General features: G+C 51.1%; 1 protein-coding gene across 1 annotated transcript in view; it reads left to right on the forward strand.

Moving 5' to 3' along the window:
• The window catches only part of LOC139421669 (trinucleotide repeat-containing gene 6A protein-like), a 105,419-nt gene extending 82,589 nt beyond the window's left edge, over window positions 1-22,830 (forward strand). The window contains exons 17-23 of the mRNA XM_071172762.1: window positions 1,133-1,306; window positions 2,420-2,557; window positions 4,377-4,484; window positions 6,821-7,033; window positions 13,684-13,757; window positions 21,460-21,599; window positions 22,366-22,830. Coding sequence (XP_071028863.1) covers window positions 1,133-1,306; window positions 2,420-2,557; window positions 4,377-4,484; window positions 6,821-7,033; window positions 13,684-13,757; window positions 21,460-21,599; window positions 22,366-22,717 — 1,199 coding nt within the window. The 3' untranslated portion in view covers window positions 22,718-22,830. The remainder of the gene's footprint in view (window positions 1-1,132; window positions 1,307-2,419; window positions 2,558-4,376; window positions 4,485-6,820; window positions 7,034-13,683; window positions 13,758-21,459; window positions 21,600-22,365) is intronic.
• The last annotated feature ends 468 nt before the right edge of the window (window positions 22,831-23,298 follow it).

Genomic DNA, 23,298 nt, shown 5'->3' on the forward strand with positions numbered 1-23,298 from the left:
ATAATAGTTATTTAGGAGCTGACTGACTGACTGACTGATCTACAGGTAATAATAGTTATTTAGGAGCTGACTGACTGACTGACTGACTGATCTACAGGTGATAATAGTTATTTAGGAGCTGACTGACTGACTGATCTACAGGTAATAATAGTTATTTAGGAGCTGACTGACTGACTGACTGACTGATCTACAGGTAATAATAGTTATTTAGGAGCTGACTGACGACTGATCTACAGGTAATAATAGTTATTTAGAAGCTGACTGACTGACTGATCTACAGGTAATAGTTATTTAGGAGCTGACTGACTGACTGACTGACTGACTGACTGACTGACTGATCTACAGGTAATACTAGTTATTTAGGAGCTGACTGACTGACTGACTGACTGACTGATCTACAGGTAATACTAGTTATTTAGGAGCTGACTGACTGACTGATCTACAGGTAATACTAGTTATTTAGGAGCTGACTGACTGACTGATCTACAGGTAATAATAGTTATTTAGGAGCTGACTGACTGATCTACAGGTAATAATAGTTATTTAGGAGCTGACTGACTGACTGACTGACTGACTGACAGATCTACAGGTACTAATAGTTATTTAGGAGCTGACTGACTGACTGACTGACTGATCTACAGGTAATAATAGTTATTTAGGAGCTGATTGACTGACTGACTGACTGACTGATCTACAGGTAATAATAGTTATTTAGGAGCTGACTGACTGACTGACTGATCTACAGGTAATAATAGTTATTTAGGAGCTGACTGACTGACTGATCTACAGGTAATAATAGTTATTTAGGAGCTGACTGACTGATCTACAGGTAATAATAGTTATTTAGGAGCTGACTGACTGACTGACTGACTGATCTACAGGTAATAATAGTTATTTAGGAGCTGATTGACTGACTGGCTGACTGACTGACTGATCTATCTAGAATTCAAGGTGATTTGAAGGTCAGTCTTTCTCCGACTGTAATGTAATCGATCTCAAACACCAGGTGTGTCTCCTGGTGCTCTGTGTTATTGGCTGTGGTGTGTGTGTGTGTGTGTGTGTGTGTGTGTGTGTGTGTGTGTGTGTGTGTGTGTGTGTGTGTGTTTATATAACAGTGTGTTTGTGTCTCCAGGTGCCATGTCGTCTGGGCTGCGTCTGGAGGATTCTCCCTTCGGTCCCTATGACTTCCTGTCTGCTGGCTCCGCCCCCCTAAGCTCTCCCGGCCAATCAATGGGCTCGGTGGGCGACAGCTGGCCCCCTCGTGCCAAATCCCCCCATGGAAACACCAACGTTACCTGGCCCCCAGGTATGCACTCACACACACTCTCACACACACACACTTTAAATACAAACTGGTGAAAGAGTAGTACCTTCTCCATACTTCCTGTATAACTCTCTCCAGACCCCCCCCCCCCTCACTCTCTATTCCTGTATAACTCTCTCCAGACCCCCCCTCACTCTCTATTCCTGTATAACTCTCTCCAGACCCCCCCTCACTCTCTATTCCTGTATAACTCTCTCCACACCCCCCCCCCCCCCCCCCTCACTCTCTATTCCTGTATAACTCTCTCCAGACCCCCCCTCACTCTCTATTCCTGTATAACTCTCTCCAGACCCCCCCTCACTCTCTATTCCTGTATAACTCTCTCCAGACCCTCTTCTCACTCTCTATTCCTGTATAACTCTCTCCAGACCCTCTTCTCACTCTCTATTCCTGTATAACTCTCTCCAGACCCCCCCCCCCCCCCTCACTCTCTATTCCTGTATAACTCTCTCCAGACCCCCCCTCACTCTCTATTCCTGTATAACTCTCTCCAGACCCTCTTCTCACTCTCTATTCCTGTATAACTCTCTCCAGACCCCCCTCACTCTCTATTCCTGTATAACTCTCTCCAGACCCCCCCTCACTCTCTATTCCTGTATAACTCTCTCCAGACCCCCCCTCACTCTCTATTCCTGTATAACTCTCTCCAGACCCTCTTCTCACTCTCTATTCCTGTATAACTCTCTCCAGACCCTCTTCTCACTCTCTATTCCTGTATAACTCTCTCCAGACCCTCTCCTCACTCTCTATTCCTGTATAACTCTCTCCAGACCCTCTTCTCACTCTCTATTCCTGTATAACTCTCTCCAGACCCCCCCCCCCCCCCTCACTCTCTATTCCTGTATAACTCTCTCCAGACCCCCCCTCACTCTCTATTCCTGTATAACTCTCTCCAGACCCCCCCTCACTCTCTATTCCTGTATAACTCTCTCCAGACCCCCCCTCACTCTCTATTCCTGTATAACTCTCTCCAGACCCCCCCCCCCCCACTCTCTATTCCTGTATAACTCTCTCCAGACCCCCCCTCACTCTCTATTCCTGTATAACTCTCTCCAGACCCCCCCTCACTCTCTATTCCTGTATGTCTCTCCCCAGAGTTCCGGCCCGGGGAGCCATGGAAAGGTTACCCCAACATCGACCCTGAGACTGACCCTTTCGTGACCCCTGGTAGTGTCATCAACAACCTCTCCATCAACACCGTCCGCCATATAGACCACCTCAGAGACCTGACAGGTAACACACACCCTCCTCTACGTAGACCGGAGACCTGACAGGACACCGTCCTCTACGTAGACCAGAGACCTGACAGGACACCGTCCTCTACGTAGACCGGAGACCTGACAGGACACCGTCCTCTATGTAGACCAGAGACCTGACAGGACATCGTCCTCTATGTAGATATATATATTATATATTACATTAGATGTATATATATATTATATATTACATTAGTTTTATATATATATACTACATTACACAGTTCAGACTTGATCTGATTTATCTCTCGAGAAACTACAACTCCCTACTACATCACACAGTTCAGACTTGATCTGATTTATCTCTCGAGAAACTACAACTCCCTACTACATCACACAGTTCAGACTTGATCTGATTTATCTCTTTATCTTTAAACCCAAAATAAGTGAAATGTTGTTTAATCGCTCAGCACTATTGAATATCCCTGACTTGATGATTTGTAGTTCTACAGTCAGTCAACTAACCCGGTCTGTCCTCAGGCTAGTGGACTAGCTTCATTTCATCCCTGACTTGATGATTTGTAGTTCTACAGTCAGTCAACTAACCCGGTCTGTCCTCAGGCTAGTGGACTAGCTTCATTTCATCCCTGACTTGATGATTTGTAGTTCTACAGTCAGTCAACTAACCCGGTCTGTCCTCAGGCTAGTGGACTAGCTTCATTCCATCCCTGACTTGATGATTTGTAGTTCTACAGTCAGTCAACTAACCCGGTCTGTCCTCAGGCTAGTGGACTAGCTTCATTCCATCCCTGACTTGATGATTTGTAGTTCTACAGTCAGTCAACTAACCCGGTCTGTCCTCAGGCTAGTGGACTAGCTTCATTCCATCCCTGACTTGATGATTTGTAGTTCTACAGTCAGTCAACTAACCCGGTCTGTCCTCAGGCTAGTGGACTAGCTTCATTCCATCCCTGACTTGATGATTTGTAGTTCTACAGTCAGTCAACTAACCCGGTCTGTCCTCAGGCTAGTGGACTAGCTTCATTCCATCCCTGACTTGATGATTTGTAGTTCTACAGTCAGTCAACTAACCCGGTCTGTCCTCAGGCTAGTGGACTAGCTTCATTCCATCCCTGACTTGATGATTTGTAGTTCTACAGTCAGTCAACTAACCCGGTCTGTCCTCAGGCTAGTGGACTAGCTTCATTCCATCCCTGACTTGATGATTTGTAGTTCTACAGTCAGTCAACTAACCCGGTCTGTCCTCAGGCTAGTGGACTAGCTTCATTCCATCCCTGACTTGATGATTTGTAGTTCTACAGTCAGTCAACTAACCCGGTCTGTCCTCAGGCTAGTGGACTAGCTTCATTCCATCCCTGACTTGATGATTTGTAGTTCTACAGTCAGTCAACTAACCCGGTCTGTCCTCAGGCTAGTGGACTAGCTTCATTTCATCCCTGCTTTTGGAGTCTATTGTTCTGTATGGTGGTAACTGTGTTTCTCTCTTTCTCTCTCCTTTGTCTCTCTCCCTCTCTCTTTCTCTCTCCTTTGTCTCTCTCCCTCTCTCTTTCTCTCTCCTTTGTCTCTCTCCTCTCTCTTTCTCTCTCCTTCCTCTTTTCGCTCTCTCTCTTTCTCTCTCCTTCCTCTCTTTTCGCTCTCTCTCTCTTCTCTCTCCTTTCTCTCTTTTCGCTCTCTCTCTCTCCTTTCTCTTTCTTTCTCCGTTCTCTTTCCTTTTTCTGTCTTTCTCTCCTCTCTCTCTCCCTCTTCTCTCTTCTCTCTTCTCTTTTCTCTCTTCTCTCTTCTCTTCTCTTTCCTCTCTCTCTCCTCTCTTCTCTCTCTCTTCTCTCGCTCCCCAGGACCATCCTCATCTCTGAACACCACGATGCCTTCTAACAGTGCCTGGTCATCTAGTCGTGCCTCCAGCCACAGTGGTTCACTCACCAGTACAACACAAAGCACTACGGGTAGGTCTGACTCTCCCCACTACGGGTAGGTATAACTCTCCCCACTACGGGTAGGTCTGACTCTCCCCACTACGGGTAGGTCTGACTCTCCCCACTACGGGTAGGTCTAACTCTCCCCACTACGGGTAGGTATAACTCTCCCCACTACGGGTAGGTCTGACTCTCCCCACTACGGGTAGGTCTGACTCTCCCCACTACGGGTAGGTCTGACTCTCCCCACTACGGGTAGGTCTGACTCTCCCCACTACGGGTAGGTCTGACTCTCCCCACTACGGGTAGGTCTAACTCTCCCCACTACGGGTAGGTCTAACTCTCCCCACTACGGGTAGGTCTAACTCTCCCCACTACGGGTAGGTCTGACTCTCCCCACTACGGGTAGGTCTGACTCTCCCCACTACGGGTAGGCCTGACTCTCCCCACTACGGGTAGGCCTGACTCTCCCCACTACGGGTAGGCCTGACTCTCCCCACTACGGGTAGGCCTGACTCTCCCCACTACGGGTAGGCCTGACTCTCCCCACTACGGGTAGGCCTGACTCTCCCCACTACGGGTAGGCCTGACTCTCCCCACTACGGGTAGGCCTGACTCTCCCCACTACGGGTAGGCCTGACTCTCCCCACTACGGGTAGGCCTGACTCTCCCCACTACGGGTAGGCCTGACTCTCCCCACTACGGGTAGGCCTGACTCTCCCCACTACGGGTAGGCCTGACTCTCCCCACTACGGGTAGGCCTGACTCTCCCCACTACGGGTAGGCCTGACTCTCCCCACTACGGGTAGGCCTGACTCTCCCCACTACGGGTAGGCCTGACTCTCCCCACTACGGGTAGGCCTGACTCTCCCCACTACGGGTAGGCCTGACTCTCCCCACTACGGGTAGGCCTGACTCTCCCCACTACGGGTAGGCCTGACTCTCCCCACTACGGGTAGGCCTGACTCTCCCCACTACGGGTAGGCCTGACTCTCCCCACTACGGGTAGGCCTGACTCTCCCCACTACGGGTAGGCCTGACTCTCCCCACTACGGGTAGGCCTGACTCTCCCCACTACGGGTAGGCCTGACTCTCCCCACTACGGGTAGGCCTGACTCTCCCCACTACGGGTAGGCCTGACTCTCCCCACTACGGGTAGGCCTGACTCTCCCCACTACGGGTAGGCCTGACTCTCCCCACTACGGGTAGGCCTGACTCTCCCCACTACGGGTAGGCCTGACACTCCCCACTACGGGTAGGCCTGACTCTCCCCACTACGGGTAGGTCTGACTCTCCCCACTACGGGTAGGTCTGACTCTCCCCACTACGGGTAGGTCTGACTCTCCCCACTACGGGTAGGTCTGACTCTCCCCACTACGGGTAGGTCTGACTCTCAGCTGGGACGATAAATAGAAAATGATTGTTCATTATGATCAGTAGTCTATACTAGAGAATTTAAATCAGTTTGTTAATATGGGTGATTGATAATGGTTGCAACCATCACATTGGAGGTATAAATCACATTGTTGTAAACTTCTCCTTCTGTCATTATCAATTCAGGTCATTTACCACCTTATGGATTGTTCTCCCTCTCTCCTCCCCCTTCTCCCTCTCTCTCTCTTCCCTCTCTCTTCCCCCTCTCTCTTCCCCCTCTCTCTTCCCCCTCTCTCTTCCCCCTCTCTCTCTCTCCCCCCTCTCTCTCTCTCCTCCCCCTCTCTCTCTCTCTCTCTCTCTCTCTTCCCTCTCTCTTCCCCCTCTCTCTTCCCCCTCTCTCTTCCCCCTCTCTCTTCCCCCTCTCTCCTCCCCCTCTCTCCTCCCCCTCTCTCCTCCCCCTCTCTCCTCCCCCTCTCTCCTCCCCCTCTCTCTTCCCCCTCTCTCTTCCCCCTCTCTCCTCCCCTCTCTCTTCCCCCTCTCTCTTCCCCCTCTTTCTTCCCCCTCTTTCTTCCCCCTCTCTCTTCCCCCTCTCTCTTCCCCCTCTCTCTTCCCCCTCTTTCTTCCCCCTCTTTCTTCCCCCTCTTTCTTCCCCCTCTTTCTTCCCCCTCTTTCTTCCCCCTCTTTCTTCCCCCTCTCTCTTCCCCCTCTCTTCCCCCTCTCTCTTCCCCCTCTCTCTTCCCCCTCTCTCCTCTCTCTTCTCTCTCTCCTCCCTCTCTCCCTCTCTCTCCTCTCCCTCCCCCCTCTCTCCTCCCCCCTCTCTCTCCTCTCCCTCCCCCTCTCTCCTCCCCCTCTCTCTCTCCTCTCCCTCCCCCCTCTCTCTCTCCTCCCTCCCCCCTCTCTCCTCCCCCTCTCTCTCTCCTCCCCCCTCTCTCCTCCCCCTCTCTCTCTCCTCCCCCTCTCTCTCTCCTCCCCCTCTCTCTCTCCCTCTCCAGTCAGGTCAGGAGAGTCTAAATGGTCTCCAGGAGGGTGTAACTCGTCTCTGGCCCATGAGCTGTGGAAGGTCCCTCTGGCTCCTAAAGGTCTTTCAGCCCCTTCCCGCCCCCCTCCCGGCCTCACCAGCCACCCTCAGAAACCCCCTCCACCCTGGGGGGAAGCTCCTCTCCGCTTGGGGGGCTGGGGGCACTCTGACTCCAGATACACGCCTGGTGAGACTGCCTGTAACAGGGGGTGCAGATGTGTTAAACGGTGTGGGGAAATGTGTGTGTGTTTGTGTGGGGAAATGTGTGTGTGTGTGTGGGGAAATGTGTGTGTGTGTGTGTGTGTGGGGAAATGTGTGTGTGTGTGTGTGTGTGTGTGGGGAAATGTGTGTGTGTGGGGAAATGTGTGTGTGTGTGCGTGTGGGGAAATGTGTGTGTGTGGGGGGAAATGTGTGTGTGTGTGTGTGTGTGGGGGGAAATGTGTGTGTGTGTGTGTGTGTGTGTGTGTGTGTGTGTGTGTGTGTGGGGGGAAATGTGTGTGTGTGTGTGTGGGGGGAAATGTGTGTGTGTGTGTGTGTGTGTGGGGGGAAATGTGTGTGTGTGTGTGTGTGTGTGTGTGTGGGGGGAAATGTGTGTGTGTGTGTGTGTGTGTGTGTGTGTGTGTGTGTTGCCTAATTCAAGCTGTTTCACACCTGAAGTACCTTTTTCCACCTTTTGTTACGTTTTACAGTAAAATGGATTCAATATTATGTTCCCTCATCAATCTACACACAACACCCCGTAATGACATCACAACACCCCGTAATGACATCACAACACCCCGTAATGACATCACAACACCCCGTAATGACATCACAACACCCCGTAATGACATCACAACACCCCGTAATGACATCACAACACCCCGTAATGACATCACAACACCCCGTAATGACATCACAACACCCCGTAATGACATCCCAACACCCCGTAATGACATCCCAACACCCCGTAATGACATCCCAACACCCCGTAATGACATCACAACACCCCGTAATGACATCACAATACCCCGTAATGACATCCCGACACCCCGTAATGACATCACAACACCCCGTAATGACATCACAACACCCCGTAATGACATCACAACACCCCGTAATGACATCACAACACCCCGTAATGACATCCCAATACCCCGTAATGACATCACAATACCCCGTAATGACATCACAACACCCCGTAATGACATCACAATACCCCGTAATGACATCACAACACCCCGTAATGACATCACAACACCCCGTAATGACATCACAACACCCCGTAATGACATCCCAATACCCCGTAATGACATCCCAATACCCCGTAATGACATCCCAACACCCCGTAATGACATCCCAACACCCCGTAATGACATCCCCGTAATGACATCCCCGTAATGACATCCCAATACCCCGTAATGACATCCCAATACCCCGTAATGACATCACAACACCCCGTAATGACATCACAACACCCCGTAATGACATCACAACACCCCGTAATGACATCACAACACCCCGTAATGACATCACAACACCCCGTAATGACATCCCAATACCCCGTAATGACATCACAACACCCCGTAATGACATCACAACACCCCGTAATGACATCACAACACCCCGTAATGACATCACAACACCCCGTAATGACATCCCAATACCCCGTAATGACATCACAACACCCCGTAATGACATCCCAATACCCCGTAATGACATCACAACACCCCGTAATGACATCACAACACCCCGTAATGACATCACAACACCCCGTAATGACATCACAACACCCCGTAATGACATCACAACACCCCGTAATGACATCACAACACCCCGTAATGACATCCCAACACCCCGTAATGACATCCCAATACCCCGTAATGACATCCCAATACCCCGTAATGACATCCCAATACCCCGTAATGACATCCCAATACCCCGTAATGACATCACAACACCCCGTAATGACATCCCAATACCCCGTAATGACATCCCAATACCCCGTAATGACATCCCAATACCCCGTAATGACATCCCAATACCCCGTAATGACATCCCAATACCCCGTATTGACATCCCAATACCCCGTAATGACATCCCAATACCCCGTAATGACATCACAATACCCCGTAATGACATCCCAACACCCCGTAATGACATCCCAACACCCGTAATGACATCCCAACACCCCGTAATGACATCCCAACACCCCGTAATGACATCCCAACACCCCGTAATGACATCCCAACACCCCGTAATGACATCCCAACACCCCGTAATGACATCCCCGTAATGACATCCCAATACCCCGTAATGACATCACAACACCCCGTAATGACATCCCAATACCCCGTAATGACATCCCAATACCCCGTAATGACATCCCAATACCCCGTAATGACATCACAATACCCCGTAATGACATCACAATACCCCGTAATGACATCCCAACAATCAATCAATCAATCAAATTTATTTTATATAGCCCTTCGTACATCAGCTGATATCTCAAAGTGCTGTACAGAAACCCAGCCTAAAACCCCAAACAGCAAGCAATGCAGGTGAAGAAGCACGGTGGCTAGGAAAAACTCCCTAGAAAGGCCAAAACCTAGGAAGAAACCTAGAGAGGAACCAGGCTATGTGGGGTGGCCAGTCCTCTTCTGGCTGTGCCGGGTGGAGATTATAACAAAACATGGTCAAGATGTTCAAATGTTCATAAATGACCAGCATGGTCGAATAATAATAAGGCAGAATAGTTGAAACTGGAGCAGCAGCACAGTCAGGTGGACTGGGGACAGCAAGGAGTCATCATGTCAGGTATTCCTGGGGCATGGTCCTAGGGCTCAGGTCCTCCGAGAGAGAGAAAGAAAGAGAGAATTAGAGAGAGCATATGTGGGATGGCCAGTCCTCTTCTGGCTGTGCCGGGTGGAGATTATAACAGAACATGGCCAAGATGTTCAAATGTTCATAAATGATCAGCATGGTCGAATAATAATAAGGCAGAACAGTTGAAACTGGAGCAGCAGCACAGCCAGGTGGACTGGGGACAGCAAGGAGTCATCATGTCAGGTAGTCCTGGGGCATGGTCCTAGGGCTCAGGTCCTCCGAGAGAGAGAAAGAGAGAAGGAGAGAATTAGAGAACGCACACTTAGATTCGAATAGGACAGGAGAAGTACTCCAGATATAACAAACTGACCCTAGCCCCCCGACACATAAACTACTGCAGCATAAATACTGGAGGCTGAGACAGGAGGGGTCAGGAGACACTGTGGCCCACTCCGAGGACACCCCCGGACAGGGCCAAACAGGAAGGATATAACCCCACCCACTTTGCCAAAGCACAGCCCCCACACCACTAGAGGGATATCTTCAACCACCAACTTACCATCCTGAGACAAGGCTGAGTATAGCCCACAAAGACCTCTGCCACGGCACAACCCAAGGGGGGGGGGGGGGGCGCCAACCCAGACAGGATGACCACATCAGTGACTCAACCCACTCAGGTGACGCACCTCCTCCAGGGACGGCATGAGAGAGCCCCAGTAAAGCCAGTGACTCAGCCCCTGTAATAGGGTTAGAGGCAGAGAATCCCAGTGGAAAGAGGGGAACCGGCCAGGCAGAGACAGCAAGGGTGGTTCGTTGCTCCAGAGCCTTTCCGTTCACCCTCCCACTCCTGGGCCAGACTACACTCAATCATATGACCCACTGAAGAGATGAGTCTTCAGTAGAGACTTAAAGGTTGAGACCGAGTTTGCGTCTCTGACATGGGTAGGCAGACCGTTCCATAAAAATGGAGCTCTATAGGAGAAAGCCCTGCCTCCAGCTGTTTGCTTAAAAATTCTAGGGACAATTAGGAGGCCTGCGTCTTGTGACCGTAGCGTATGTGTAGGTATGTACGGCAGGACCAAATCAGAGAGATAGATAGGAGCAAGCCCATGTAATGCTTTGTAGGTTAGCAGTAAAACCTTGAAATCAGCCCTTGCTTTGACAGGAAGCCAGTGTAGAGAGGCTAGCACTGGAGTAATATGATCAAATTTTTTGGTTCTAGTCAGGATTCTAGCAGCCGTATTTAGCACTAACTGAAGTTTATTTAGTGCTTTATCCGGGTAGCCGGAAAGTAGAGCATTGCAGTAGTCTAACCTGGAAGTGACAAAAGCATGGATTAATTTTTCTGCATCATTTTTGGACAGAAAGTTCCTGATTTTTGCAATGTTACGTAGATGGAAAAAAGCTGTCCTTGAAATGGTCTTGATATGTTCTTCAAAAGAGAGATCAGGGTCCAGAGTAACGCCGAGGTCCTTCACAGTTTTATTTGAGACGACTGTACAACCATTAAGATTAATTGTCAGATTCAACAGAAGATCTCTTTGTTTCTTGGGACCTAGAACAAGCATCTCTGTTTTGTCCGAGTTTAAAAGTAGAAAGTTTGCAGCCATCCACTTCCTTATGTCTGAAACACATTCTTCTAGCAAGGGCAATTTTGGGGCTTCACCATGTTTAATTGAAATGTACAGCTGTGTGTCATCCGCATAGCAGTGAAAGTTAACATTATGTTTTCGAATAACATCCCCAAGAGGTAAAATATATAGTGAAAACAATAGTGGTCCTAAAACGGAACCTTGAGGAACACCGAAATTTACAGTTGATTTGTCAGAGGACAGACCATTCACAGAGACAAACTGATATCTTTCCGACAGATAAGATCTAAACCAGGCCAGAACTTGTCCGTGTAGACCAATTTGGGTTTCCAATCTTTCCAAAAGAATGTGGTGATCGATGGTATCAAAAGCAGCACTAAGGTCTAGGAGCACAAGGACAGATGCAGAGCCTCGGTCCGATGCCATTAAAATGTCATTTACCACCTTCACAAGTGCCGTCTCAGTGCTATGATGGGGTCTAAAACCAGACTGAAGCATTTCGTATACATTGTTTGTCTTCAGGAAGGCAGTGAGTTGTTGCGCAACAGCCTTTTCTAAAATTTTTGAGAGGAATGGAAGATTCGATATAGGCCGATAGTTTTTTATATTTTCTGGGTCAAGGTTTGGCTTTTTCAAGAGAGGCTTTATTACTGCCACTTTTAGTGAGTTTGGTACACATCCGGTGGATAGAGAGCCGTTTATTATGTTCAACATAGGAGGGCCAAGCACAGGAAGCAGCTCTTTCAGTAGTTTAGTTGGAATAGGGTCCAGTATGCAGCTTGAAGGTTTAGAGGCCATGATTATTTTCATCATTGTGTCAAGAGATATAGTACTAAAACACTTGAGTGTCTCTCTTGATCCTAGGTCCTGGCAGAGTTGTGCAGACTCAGGACAACTGAGCTTTGAAGGAATACGCAGATTTAAGGAAGAGTCCGTAATTTGCTTTCTAATAATCATAATCTTTTCCTCAAAGAAGTTCATGAATTTATCACTGCTAAAGTGAAAGTCATCCTCTCTTGGGGAATGCTGCTTTTTAGTTAGCTTTGCGACAGTATCAAAAAGGAATTTCGGATTGTTCTTATTTTCCTCAATTAAGTTAGAAAAATAGGATGATCGAGCAGCAGTAAGGGCTCTTCGGTACTGCACAGTACTGTCTTTCCAAGCTAGTCGGAAGACTTCCAGTTTGGTGTGGCGCCATTTCCGTTCCAATTTTCTGGAAGCTTGCTTCAGAGCTCGGGTATTTTCTGTGTACCAGGGAGCTAGTTTCTTATGAGAAATGTTTTTAGTTTTTAGGGGTGCAACTGCATCTAGGGTATTGCGCAAGGTTAAGTTGAGTTCCTCAGTTAGGTGGTTAACTGATTTTTGTCCTCTGGCGTCCTTGGGTAGGCAGAAGGAGTCTGGAAGGACATCAAGGAATCTTTGTGTTGTCTGTGAATTTATAGCACGACTTTTGATGATCCTTGGTTGGGGTCTGAGCAGATTATTTGTTGCAATTGCAAACGTAATAAAATGGTGGTCCGATAGTCCAGGATTATGAGGAAAAACATTAAGATCCACAACATTTATTCCATGGGACAAAACTAGGTCCAGCGTATGACTGTGACAGTGAGTGGGTCCAGAGACATGTTGGACAAAACCCACTGAGTCGATGATGGCTCCGAAAGCCTTTTGGAGTGGGTCTGTGGACTTTTCCATGTGAATATTAAAGTCACCAAAGATTAGAATATTATCCGCTATGACTACAAGGTCCGATAGGAATTCAGGGACACCCCGTAATGACATCCCAACACCCCGTAATGACATCCCAACACCCCGTAATGACATCCCAACACCCCGTAATGACATCCCAACACCCCGTAATGACATCCCAACACCCCGTAATGACATCACAATAACCCGTAATGATGGAGATTGATGAAGGGGGGGGGGGGGGGGGAACAATTTCATCAATTTTAGAATAAGACTGTAACTTAACAAAATGTGGAAAAAGTCAAGGGGTCTGAATACTTTCCGAAGGTGCCTATAGTTCCTGGAACCATGGCACAAAGGATCATGGGAGAACAAACACCAGAGCCGGTAGGGTACGGATTTGCCCCCCAGAGCCGGTAGGGTACGGACTGCCCCCCCCCCCCCCCCCCCCCCCAGAGCCGGCAGGGTACGGATTGCCCCCCCCCCAGAGCCGGTAGGGTACGGGTTGGCCCCGCAGAGCCGGTAAGGTACGGATTTGGCCCCCCATAGTCGGTAGGGTACGGATTGGCCCCCCCAGAGTCGGTAGGGTACGGATTGGCCCCCCCAGAGTCGGTAGGGTACGGATTGGCCCCCCCAGAGTCGGTAGGGTACGGATTGGCCCCCCCAGAGTCGGTAGGGTACGGATTGGCCCTGTAGTGGAAATCAAGTGTGTCTTGGTAATAATCGTCTGTTCTCTCCTGCCACTCAGGTTGTAGTTGGAGTGACGGTAGCAGCAGCTCAGGGAGAACCAACTGGCTCGTTCTCAAGAATCTCACAACTCAGGTAAACACACACACTCACACACTCTGGCCTACTATCTACCAGTGTTGTAGGACTTGACTCTGACTTGACCAGTGGGGACTTAGTCAGAAAATCTCTCTTTTGTATAATTCAACATATTAGCTACAACAGCAAATGTGCAACAGTGTCATGAAATAGGGAAAACATGGTTTGATACTTTTAGGAGGACTACCAAGGGACTAGTGACTGGTTGGAGGACTACCAAGGGGCTAGTGACTGGTTGGATGACTACCAAGGGACTAGTGACTGGTTGGAGGACTACCCAAGGACTAGTGACTGGTTGGAGGACTACCAAGGGACTAGTGACTGGTTGGAGGACTACCAAGGGACCAATGACTGGTTTACTACTTTTAGGACTACCACCAAGGGGCTGGTGACTGGTTGGAGGACTACCAAGGGGCTAAGTGACTGGTTGGAGGACTTCCAAGGGACTAGTGACTGGTTGGAGGACTACCAAGGGACCAATGACTGGTTGACTACTTTTAGGAGGACTACCAAGGAGCTAGAGACTGGTTGGAGGACTACCAAGGGACTAGTCACTGGTTGGAGGCCTACCAAGGGGCTAGTGACTGGTTGGAGGACTACCAAGGGGCTAGTGACTGGTTGGAGGACTACCAAGGGACTAGTGACTGGTTGGAGGACTACCAAGGGACTAGTGACTGGTTGGAGGACTACCAAGGGGCTAGTGACTGGTTGGAGGACTACCAAGGGGCTAGTGACTGGTTGGAGGACTACCAAGGGGCTAGTGACTGGTTGGAGGACTACCAAGGGGCTAGTGACTGGTTGGAGGACTACCAAGGGGCTAGTGACTGGTTGGAGGACTACCAAGTGACTAGTGCCTGGTTGGAGGACTACCAAGGGACTAGTGCCTGGTTGGATGACTACCAAGGGGCTAGTGACTGGTTGGAGGACTTCCAAGGGACTAGTGACTGGTTGGAGGACTACCATGTGACCAATGACTGGTTGACTACTTTCAGGAGGACTACCAAGGGACTAGTCACTGGTTGGAGGCCTACCAAGGGGCTAGTGACTGGTTGGAGGACTACCAAGGGACTAGTGACTGGTTGGAGGACTACCAAGGGACTAGTGACTGGTTGAAGGACTACCAAGGGGCTAGTGACTGGTTGGAGGACTACCAAGGGACTAGTGACTGGTTGGAGGACTACCAAGGTGCTAGTGACTGGTTGGACGACTATCAAGGGGCTAGTGACTGGTTGGAGGACTACCAAGGGGCTAGTGACTGGTTGGAGGACTACCAAGGGGCTAGTGACTGGTTGGAGGACTACCAAGGGACTAGTGACTGGTTGGAGGACTACCAAGGGACTAGTGACTGGTTGGAGGACTACCAAGGGACTAGTGACTGGTTGGAGGACTACCAAGGGGCTAGTGACTGGTTGGAGGACTACCAAGGGGCTAGTGACTGGTCGGCTACTTTTAGGAGGACTACCAAGGGACTAGTGACTGGTTGGAGGACTACCAAGGGGCTAGTGACTGGTTGGAGGACTACCAAGGGGCTAGTGACTGGTTGGAGGACTACCAAGGGGCTAGTGACTGGTTGGAAGACTACCAAGGGTCTAGTGACTGGTTGGACGACTACCAAGGGACCAATGACTGGTTGACTACTTTTAGGACGACTACCAAGGGGCTAGTGACTGGTTGGAGGACTACCAAGGGACTAGTCACTGGTTGGAGGCCTACCAAGGGACTTGTGACGGGCTGGAGGACTACCACGGGGCTAGTGACTGGTTGGAGAACTACCAAGGGACTAGTGACTGGTTACATGACTACCAAGGGACTAGTGACTGGTTGGAGGACTACAAAGGGGCTAGCTACTGGTTGGAGGACTACCAAGGGACTAGTGACTGGTTGGATGACTACCAAGGGACTAGTGACTGGTTGGAGGACTACCAAGGGGCTAGTGACTGGTTGGAGGACTACCAAGGGGCTAGTGACTGGTCGGCTACTTTTAGGAGGACTACCAAGGGACTAGTGACTGGTTGGAGGACTACCAAGGGGCTAGTGACTGGTTGGAGGACTACCAAGGGGCTAGTGACTGGTTGGAGGACTTCCAAGGGGCTAGTGACTGGTTGGAAGACTACCAAGGGGCTAGTGACTGGTTGGACGACTACCAAGGGACCAATGACTGGTTGACTACTTTTAGGAGGACTACCAAGGGACCAATGACTGGTTGGCTACTTTCAGGAGGACTACCAAGGGACTAGTGACTGGTTGGAGGACTACCAAGGGACTAGTGACTGGTTGGAGGACTACCAAGGGGCTAGTGACTGTTTGGAGGACTACCAAGGGGCTAGTGACTGGTTGGCTACTTTCAGGAGGACTACCAAGGGGCTAGTGACTGTTTGGAGGACTACCAAGGGACTAGTGACTGGTGTGTTACTTTTAGGTGGACTACCAAGGGACTAGTGACTGGTTGGAGGACTACCAAGGGGCTAGTGACTGGTTGGAGGACTACCAAGGGGCTAGTGACTGGTTGGAGGACTACCAAGGGGCTAGTGACTGGTTGGAGGACTACCAAGGGGCTAGTGACTGGTTGGAAGACTACCAAGGGACTAGTGACTGGTTGGAGGACTACCAAGCGGCTAGTGACTGGTTGGAGGACTACCAAGGGACTTGTGACTGGTTGGCTACTTTCAGGAGGACTACCAAGGGGCTAGTGACTGTTTAGAGGACTACCACGGGACTAGTGACTGGTGTGCTACTTTTAGGAGGACTACCAAGGGACTAGTGACTGGTTGGAGTACTACCAAGGGGCTAGTGACTGGTTGGAGGACTACCAAGGGGCTAGTGACTGGTTGGCTACTTTCAGGAGTACTACCAAGGGGCTAGTGACATTGGCTACTTTCAGGAGGACTACCAAGGGACTAGTGACTGGTTGGAGGACTACCAAGGGACTAGTGACTGGTTGGAGGACTACCAAGGGACTAGTGACTGGTTGGAGGACTACCAAGGGGCTAGTGACTGGCCGGCTACTTTTAGGAGGACTACCAAGGGGCTAGTGACATTGGCTACTTTCAGGAGGACTACCAAGGGACTAGTGACTGGTTGGAGGACTACCAAGGGACTAGTGATTGGTTGGAGGACTACCAAGGGGCTAGTGACTGGTTGGAAGACTTCCAAGGGGCTAGTGACTGGTTGGACGACTACCAAGGGACCAATGACTGGTTGACTACTTTTAGGAGGACTCCCAAGGGGCTAGTGACTGGTTGGCTACTTTCAGGAGGACTACCAAGGGACCAATGACTGGTTGGCTACTTTCAGGAGGACTACCAAGGGGCTAGTGACTGGTTGGAGGACTACCAAGGGGCTAGTGACTGGTTGTGGGGACTACCAAGGGACTAGTGACTGGTTGGGGGACTACCAAGGGACTAGTGACTGGTTAGAGGACTACCAAGGGGCTAGTGACTGGTTGGAGGACTACCAAGGGGCTGGTGACTGGTTGGAGGACTACCAAGGGGCTAGTGACTGGTTGGAGGACTACCAAGGGGCTAGTGACTGGTTGGAGGACTACCAAGGGACTAGTGACTGGTTGGAGGACTACCAAGGGGCTAGTGACTGGTTGGAGGACTACCAAGGGACTAGTGACTGGTTGGCTACTTTCAGGAGGACTACCAAGGGGCTAGTGACTGTTTAGAGGACTACCAAGGGACTAGTGACTGGTGTGCTACTTTTAGGAGGACTACCAAGGGACTAGTGACTGGTTGGAGTACTACCAAGGGGCTAGTGACTGGTTGGAGGACTACCAAGGGGCTAGTGACTGGTTGGCTACTTTCAGGAGTACTACCAAGGGGCTAGTGACATTGGCTACTTTCATGAGGACTACCAAGGGACTAGTGACTGGTTGGAGGACTACCAAGGGACTAGTGACCTGTTGGAGGACTACCAAGGGACTAGTGACTGGTTGGAGGACTACCAAGGGGCTAGTGACTGGTTGGCTACTTTCAGGAGGACTACCAAGGGACCAATGACTGGTTGGCTACTTTCAGGAGGACTACAAAGGGACTAGTGACTGGTTGGAGGACTACCAAGGGGCTAGTGACTGGTTGGAGGACTACCAAGGGGCTAGTGACTGGTTGTGGGGACTACCAAGGGACTAGTGACTGGTTGGAGGACTACCAAGGGACTAGTGACTGGTTGGAGGACTACCAAGGGACTAGTGACTGGTTGGAGGATTACCAAGGGGCTAGTGACTGGTTGGAGGACTACCAATGGGCTAGTGACTGGTTGGAGGACTACCAATGGGCTAGTGACTGGTTGGAGGACTACCAATGGGCTAGTGACTGGTTGGAGGACTACCAAGGGGCTAGTGACTGGTTGGAGGACTACCAAGGGGCTAGTGACTGGTTGGAGGACTACCAAGGGACTAGTGACTGGTTGGAGGACTACCAAGGGACTAGTGACTGGTTGGAGGACTACCAAGGGACTAGTGACTGGTTGGAGGACTACCAAGGGGCTAGTGACTGGTTGGAGGACTACCAAGGGGCTAGTGACTGGTCGGCTACTTTTAGGAGGACTACCAAGGGACTAGTGACTGGTTGGAGGACTACCAAGGGGCTAGTGACTGGTTGGAGGACTACCAAGGGGCTAGTGACTGGTTGGAGGACTACCAAGGGGCTAGTGACTGGTTGGAAGACTACCAAGGGTCTAGTGACTGGTTGGACGACTACCAAGGGACCAATGACTGGTTGACTACTTTTAGGACGACTACCAAGGGGCTAGTGACTGGTTGGAGGACTACCAAGGGACTAGTCACTGGTTGGAGGCCTACCAAGGGACTTGTGACGGGCTGGAGGACTACCACGGGGCTAGTGACTGGTTGGAGAACTACCAAGGGACTAGTGACTGGTTACATGACTACCAAGGGACTAGTGACTGGTTGGAGGACTACAAAGGGGCTAGCTACTGGTTGGAGGACTACCAAGGGACTAGTGACTGGTTGGATGACTACCAAGGGACTAGTGACTGGTTGGAGGACTACCAAGGGGCTAGTGACTGGTTGGAGGACTACCAAGGGGCTAGTGACTGGTCGGCTACTTTTAGGAGGACTACCAAGGGACTAGTGACTGGTTGGAGGACTACCAAGGGGCTAGTGACTGGTTGGAGGACTACCAAGGGGCTAGTGACTGGTTGGAGGACTTCCAAGGGGCTAGTGACTGGTTGGAAGACTACCAAGGGGCTAGTGACTGGTTGGACGACTACCAAGGGACCAATGACTGGTTGACTACTTTTAGGAGGACTACCAAGGGACCAATGACTGGTTGGCTACTTTCAGGAGGACTACCAAGGGACTAGTGACTGGTTGGAGGACTACCAAGGGACTAGTGACTGGTTGGAGGACTACCAAGGGGCTAGTGACTGTTTGGAGGACTACCAAGGGGCTAGTGACTGGTTGGCTACTTTCAGGAGGACTACCAAGGGGCTAGTGACTGTTTGGAGGACTACCAAGGGACTAGTGACTGGTGTGTTACTTTTAGGTGGACTACCAAGGGACTAGTGACTGGTTGGAGGACTACCAAGGGGCTAGTGACTGGTTGGAGGACTACCAAGGGGCTAGTGACTGGTTGGAGGACTACCAAGGGGCTAGTGACTGGTTGGAGGACTACCAAGGGGCTAGTGACTGGTTGGAAGACTACCAAGGGACTAGTGACTGGTTGGAGGACTACCAAGCGGCTAGTGACTGGTTGGAGGACTACCAAGGGACTTGTGACTGGTTGGCTACTTTCAGGAGGACTACCAAGGGGCTAGTGACTGTTTAGAGGACTACCACGGGACTAGTGACTGGTGTGCTACTTTTAGGAGGACTACCAAGGGACTAGTGACTGGTTGGAGTACTACCAAGGGGCTAGTGACTGGTTGGAGGACTACCAAGGGGCTAGTGACTGGTTGGCTACTTTCAGGAGTACTACCAAGGGGCTAGTGACATTGGCTACTTTCAGGAGGACTACCAAGGGACTAGTGACTGGTTGGAGGACTACCAAGGGACTAGTGACTGGTTGGAGGACTACCAAGGGACTAGTGACTGGTTGGAGGACTACCAAGGGGCTAGTGACTGGCCGGCTACTTTTAGGAGGACTACCAAGGGGCTAGTGACATTGGCTACTTTCAGGAGGACTACCAAGGGACTAGTGACTGGTTGGAGGACTACCAAGGGACTAGTGATTGGTTGGAGGACTACCAAGGGGCTAGTGACTGGTTGGAAGACTTCCAAGGGGCTAGTGACTGGTTGGACGACTACCAAGGGACCAATGACTGGTTGACTACTTTTAGGAGGACTCCCAAGGGGCTAGTGACTGGTTGGCTACTTTCAGGAGGACTACCAAGGGACCAATGACTGGTTGGCTACTTTCAGGAGGACTACCAAGGGGCTAGTGACTGGTTGGAGGACTACCAAGGGGCTAGTGACTGGTTGTGGGGACTACCAAGGGACTAGTGACTGGTTGGGGGACTACCAAGGGACTAGTGACTGGTTAGAGGACTACCAAGGGGCTAGTGACTGGTTGGAGGACTACCAAGGGGCTAGTGACTGGTTGGAGGACTACCAAGGGGCTAGTGACTGGTTGGAGGACTACCAAGGGACTAGTGACTGGTTGGAGGACTACCAAGGGGCTAGTGACTGGTTGGAGGACTACCAAGGGACTAGTGACTGGTTGGCTACTTTCAGGAGGACTACCAAGGGGCTAGTGACTGTTTAGAGGACTACCAAGGGACTAGTGACTGGTGTGCTACTTTTAGGAGGACTACCAAGGGACTAGTGACTGGTTGGAGTACTACCAAGGGGCTAGTGACTGGTTGGAGGACTACCAAGGGGCTAGTGACTGGTTGGCTACTTTCAGGAGTACTACCAAGGGGCTAGTGACATTGGCTACTTTCATGAGGACTACCAAGGGACTAGTGACTGGTTGGAGGACTACCAAGGGACTAGTGACCTGTTGGAGGACTACCAAGGGACTAGTGACTGGTTGGAGGACTACCAAGGGGCTAGTGACTGGTTGGCTACTTTCAGGAGGACTACCAAGGGACCAATGACTGGTTGGCTACTTTCAGGAGGACTACAAAGGGACTAGTGACTGGTTGGAGGACTACCAAGGGGCTAGTGACTGGTTGGAGGACTACCAAGGGGCTAGTGACTGGTTGTGGGGACTACCAAGGGACTAGTGACTGGTTGGAGGACTACCAAGGGACTAGTGACTGGTTGGAGGACTACCAAGGGACTAGTGACTGGTTGGAGGATTACCAAGGGGCTAGTGACTGGTTGGAGGACTACCAATGGGCTAGTGACTGGTTGGAGGACTACCAATGGGCTAGTGACTGGTTGGAGGACTACCAATGGGCTAGTGACTGGTTGGAGGACTACCAAGGGGCTAGTGACTGGTTGGAGGACTACCATGGGACCAATGACTGGTTGGAGGACTACCAAGTGACTAGTGACTGTCTTCTTCAAGGCTGTTACTTCCATTCCAACTCCTCTCTCCTCCTCTCCTCCCCTCCCTCCTCTCCTCCCCTTATCTCCTCCCCTCATCTCCTCCTTCCTCCTCTCTTCCCTCCCTCCCTTCCCTCCCTCCTCCCCTCTTTCCTCTCCTCCTCTCCCCTCCCCTCCTCTCCCCTCCCTCCCCTCATCTCCTCCCTCCCTCCCTCCCTCCCCTCCCCTCTCCTCCCCTCTCTCCAGATGGATGGTTCTACTCTGAGGACTCTCTGTATGCAACATGGTCCTCTGATTACATTCCACCTCAACCTGCCGCACGGCAATGCTGTCGTATGTTACAGCTCCAAGGACGAGGCAGCCAAGGCACAGAAGAGTCTGCACATGTAAGACAATTATACACACACATGCAACTCCCTCCTCCTCTTCATCCCTCGCTCTCTCTCCTCTTCATCGCCCTCTCTCTCCTCTTCATCCCTCGCTCTCTCTCCTCTTCATCGCCCTCTCTCTCCTCTTCATCGCCCTCTCTCTCCTCTTCATCCCTCGCTCTCTCTCCTCTTCATCCCTCGCTCTCTCTCCTCTTCATCGCCCTCTCTCTCCTCTTCATCGCCCTCTCTCTCCTCTTCATCGCCCTCTCTCTCCTCTTCATCGCCCTCTCTCTCCTCTTCATCGCCCTCTCTCTCCTCTTCATCGCCCTCTCTCTCCTCTTCATCGCCCTCTCTCTCCTCTTCATCCCTCTCTCTTCTCCCTCTTCATCCCTCTCTCTTCTCCCTCTTCATCCCTCTCTCTTCTCCCTCTTCATCCCTCTCTCTTCTCCCTCTTCACCCCTCTCTCTTCTCCCTCTTCATCCCTCTCTCTTCTCCCTCTTCATCCCTCTCTCTTCTCCCTCTTCATCCCTCTCTCTTCTCCCTCTTCATCCCTCTCTCTTCTCCCTCTTCATCCCTCTCTCTTCTCTCTCTCCTCTTCATCCCTCTCTTCTCCCTCTCCTCTTCATCCCTCTCTCTTCTCCCTCTCCTCTTCATCCCTCTCTCTTCTCTCTCTCCTCTTCATCCCTCTCTCTTCTCTCTCTCCTCTTCATCCCTCTCTCTTCTCCCTCTTCATCCCTCTCTCTTCTCCCTCTCCTCTTCATCCCTCTCTCTTCTCTCTCCTCAGGTGCGTACTAGGGAACACTACCATTCTGGCTGAGTTTGCAAGTGAGGAGGAAATCAACCGTTTCTTTGCACAAGGTCAGTCATTGGCCGCTGCCTCCCCGGGCTGGCAGGCCATTGGCTCCTCTCAGAGCCGAATGGGCGGAGCCTTGGAGGGTTCCCACCCCTTCCCCAGCCGCGCCCCGGAGCCCAGTCAATGGAACGTCAGCGACCTCCATAGCTCCTCCCTTTGGGGCGGGTTGAACTATTCCACTAGCCTATGGGGCGCCAGCGAGGGCGGGAGGATCAACAGCCCTTCTCCAATCAGCTCCTTCCTCCCCGTGGATCACCTGACAGGGGGCGGGGACTCCATGTAAAGCCCGTGTCAGTCGAGTGGCGAACGCTGGACAGCGTGACGACAGACTGAGTCGTCTGGAATCGTTATTCGTCTCAAACACAAAGAAAAACAGTCCAAGACCAAAAAACAAAATGGCTCCTTCTCACTTACAAATATACAGGAAGGGGTTCACCATGTGGAAAATACATACAGGAAGTAGGGGGGGGGGGTTCACCCTGTGGAAAATACGTACAGGAAGTAGGGGGGGGGGGTTCACCCTGTGGAAAATACGTACAGGAAGTAGGGGGGGGGGGTTCACCCTGTGGAAAATACGTACAGGAAGTAGGGGGGGGGGGGGTCACCCTGTGGAAAATACATACAGGAAGTAGGGGGGGGGGGGGTCACCCTGTGGAAAATACGTACAGGAAGTAGGGGGGGGGGTCACCCTGTGGAAAATACATACAGGAAGTAGGGGGGGGGGGGGGTCACCCTGTGGAAAATACGTACAGGAAGTAGGGGGGGGGGTCACCCTGTGGAAAATACGTACAGGAAGTAGTGGGGGGGGGGTCACCCTGTGGAAAATACGTACAGGAAGTGGGGGGGGGGGGTCACCCTGTGGAA

Source organism: Oncorhynchus clarkii, chromosome 12 (assembly GCF_045791955.1).
Source record: "Oncorhynchus clarkii lewisi isolate Uvic-CL-2024 chromosome 12, UVic_Ocla_1.0, whole genome shotgun sequence".
In the NCBI taxonomy this organism is placed as follows: Eukaryota; Metazoa; Chordata; class Actinopteri; order Salmoniformes; family Salmonidae; genus Oncorhynchus; species Oncorhynchus clarkii.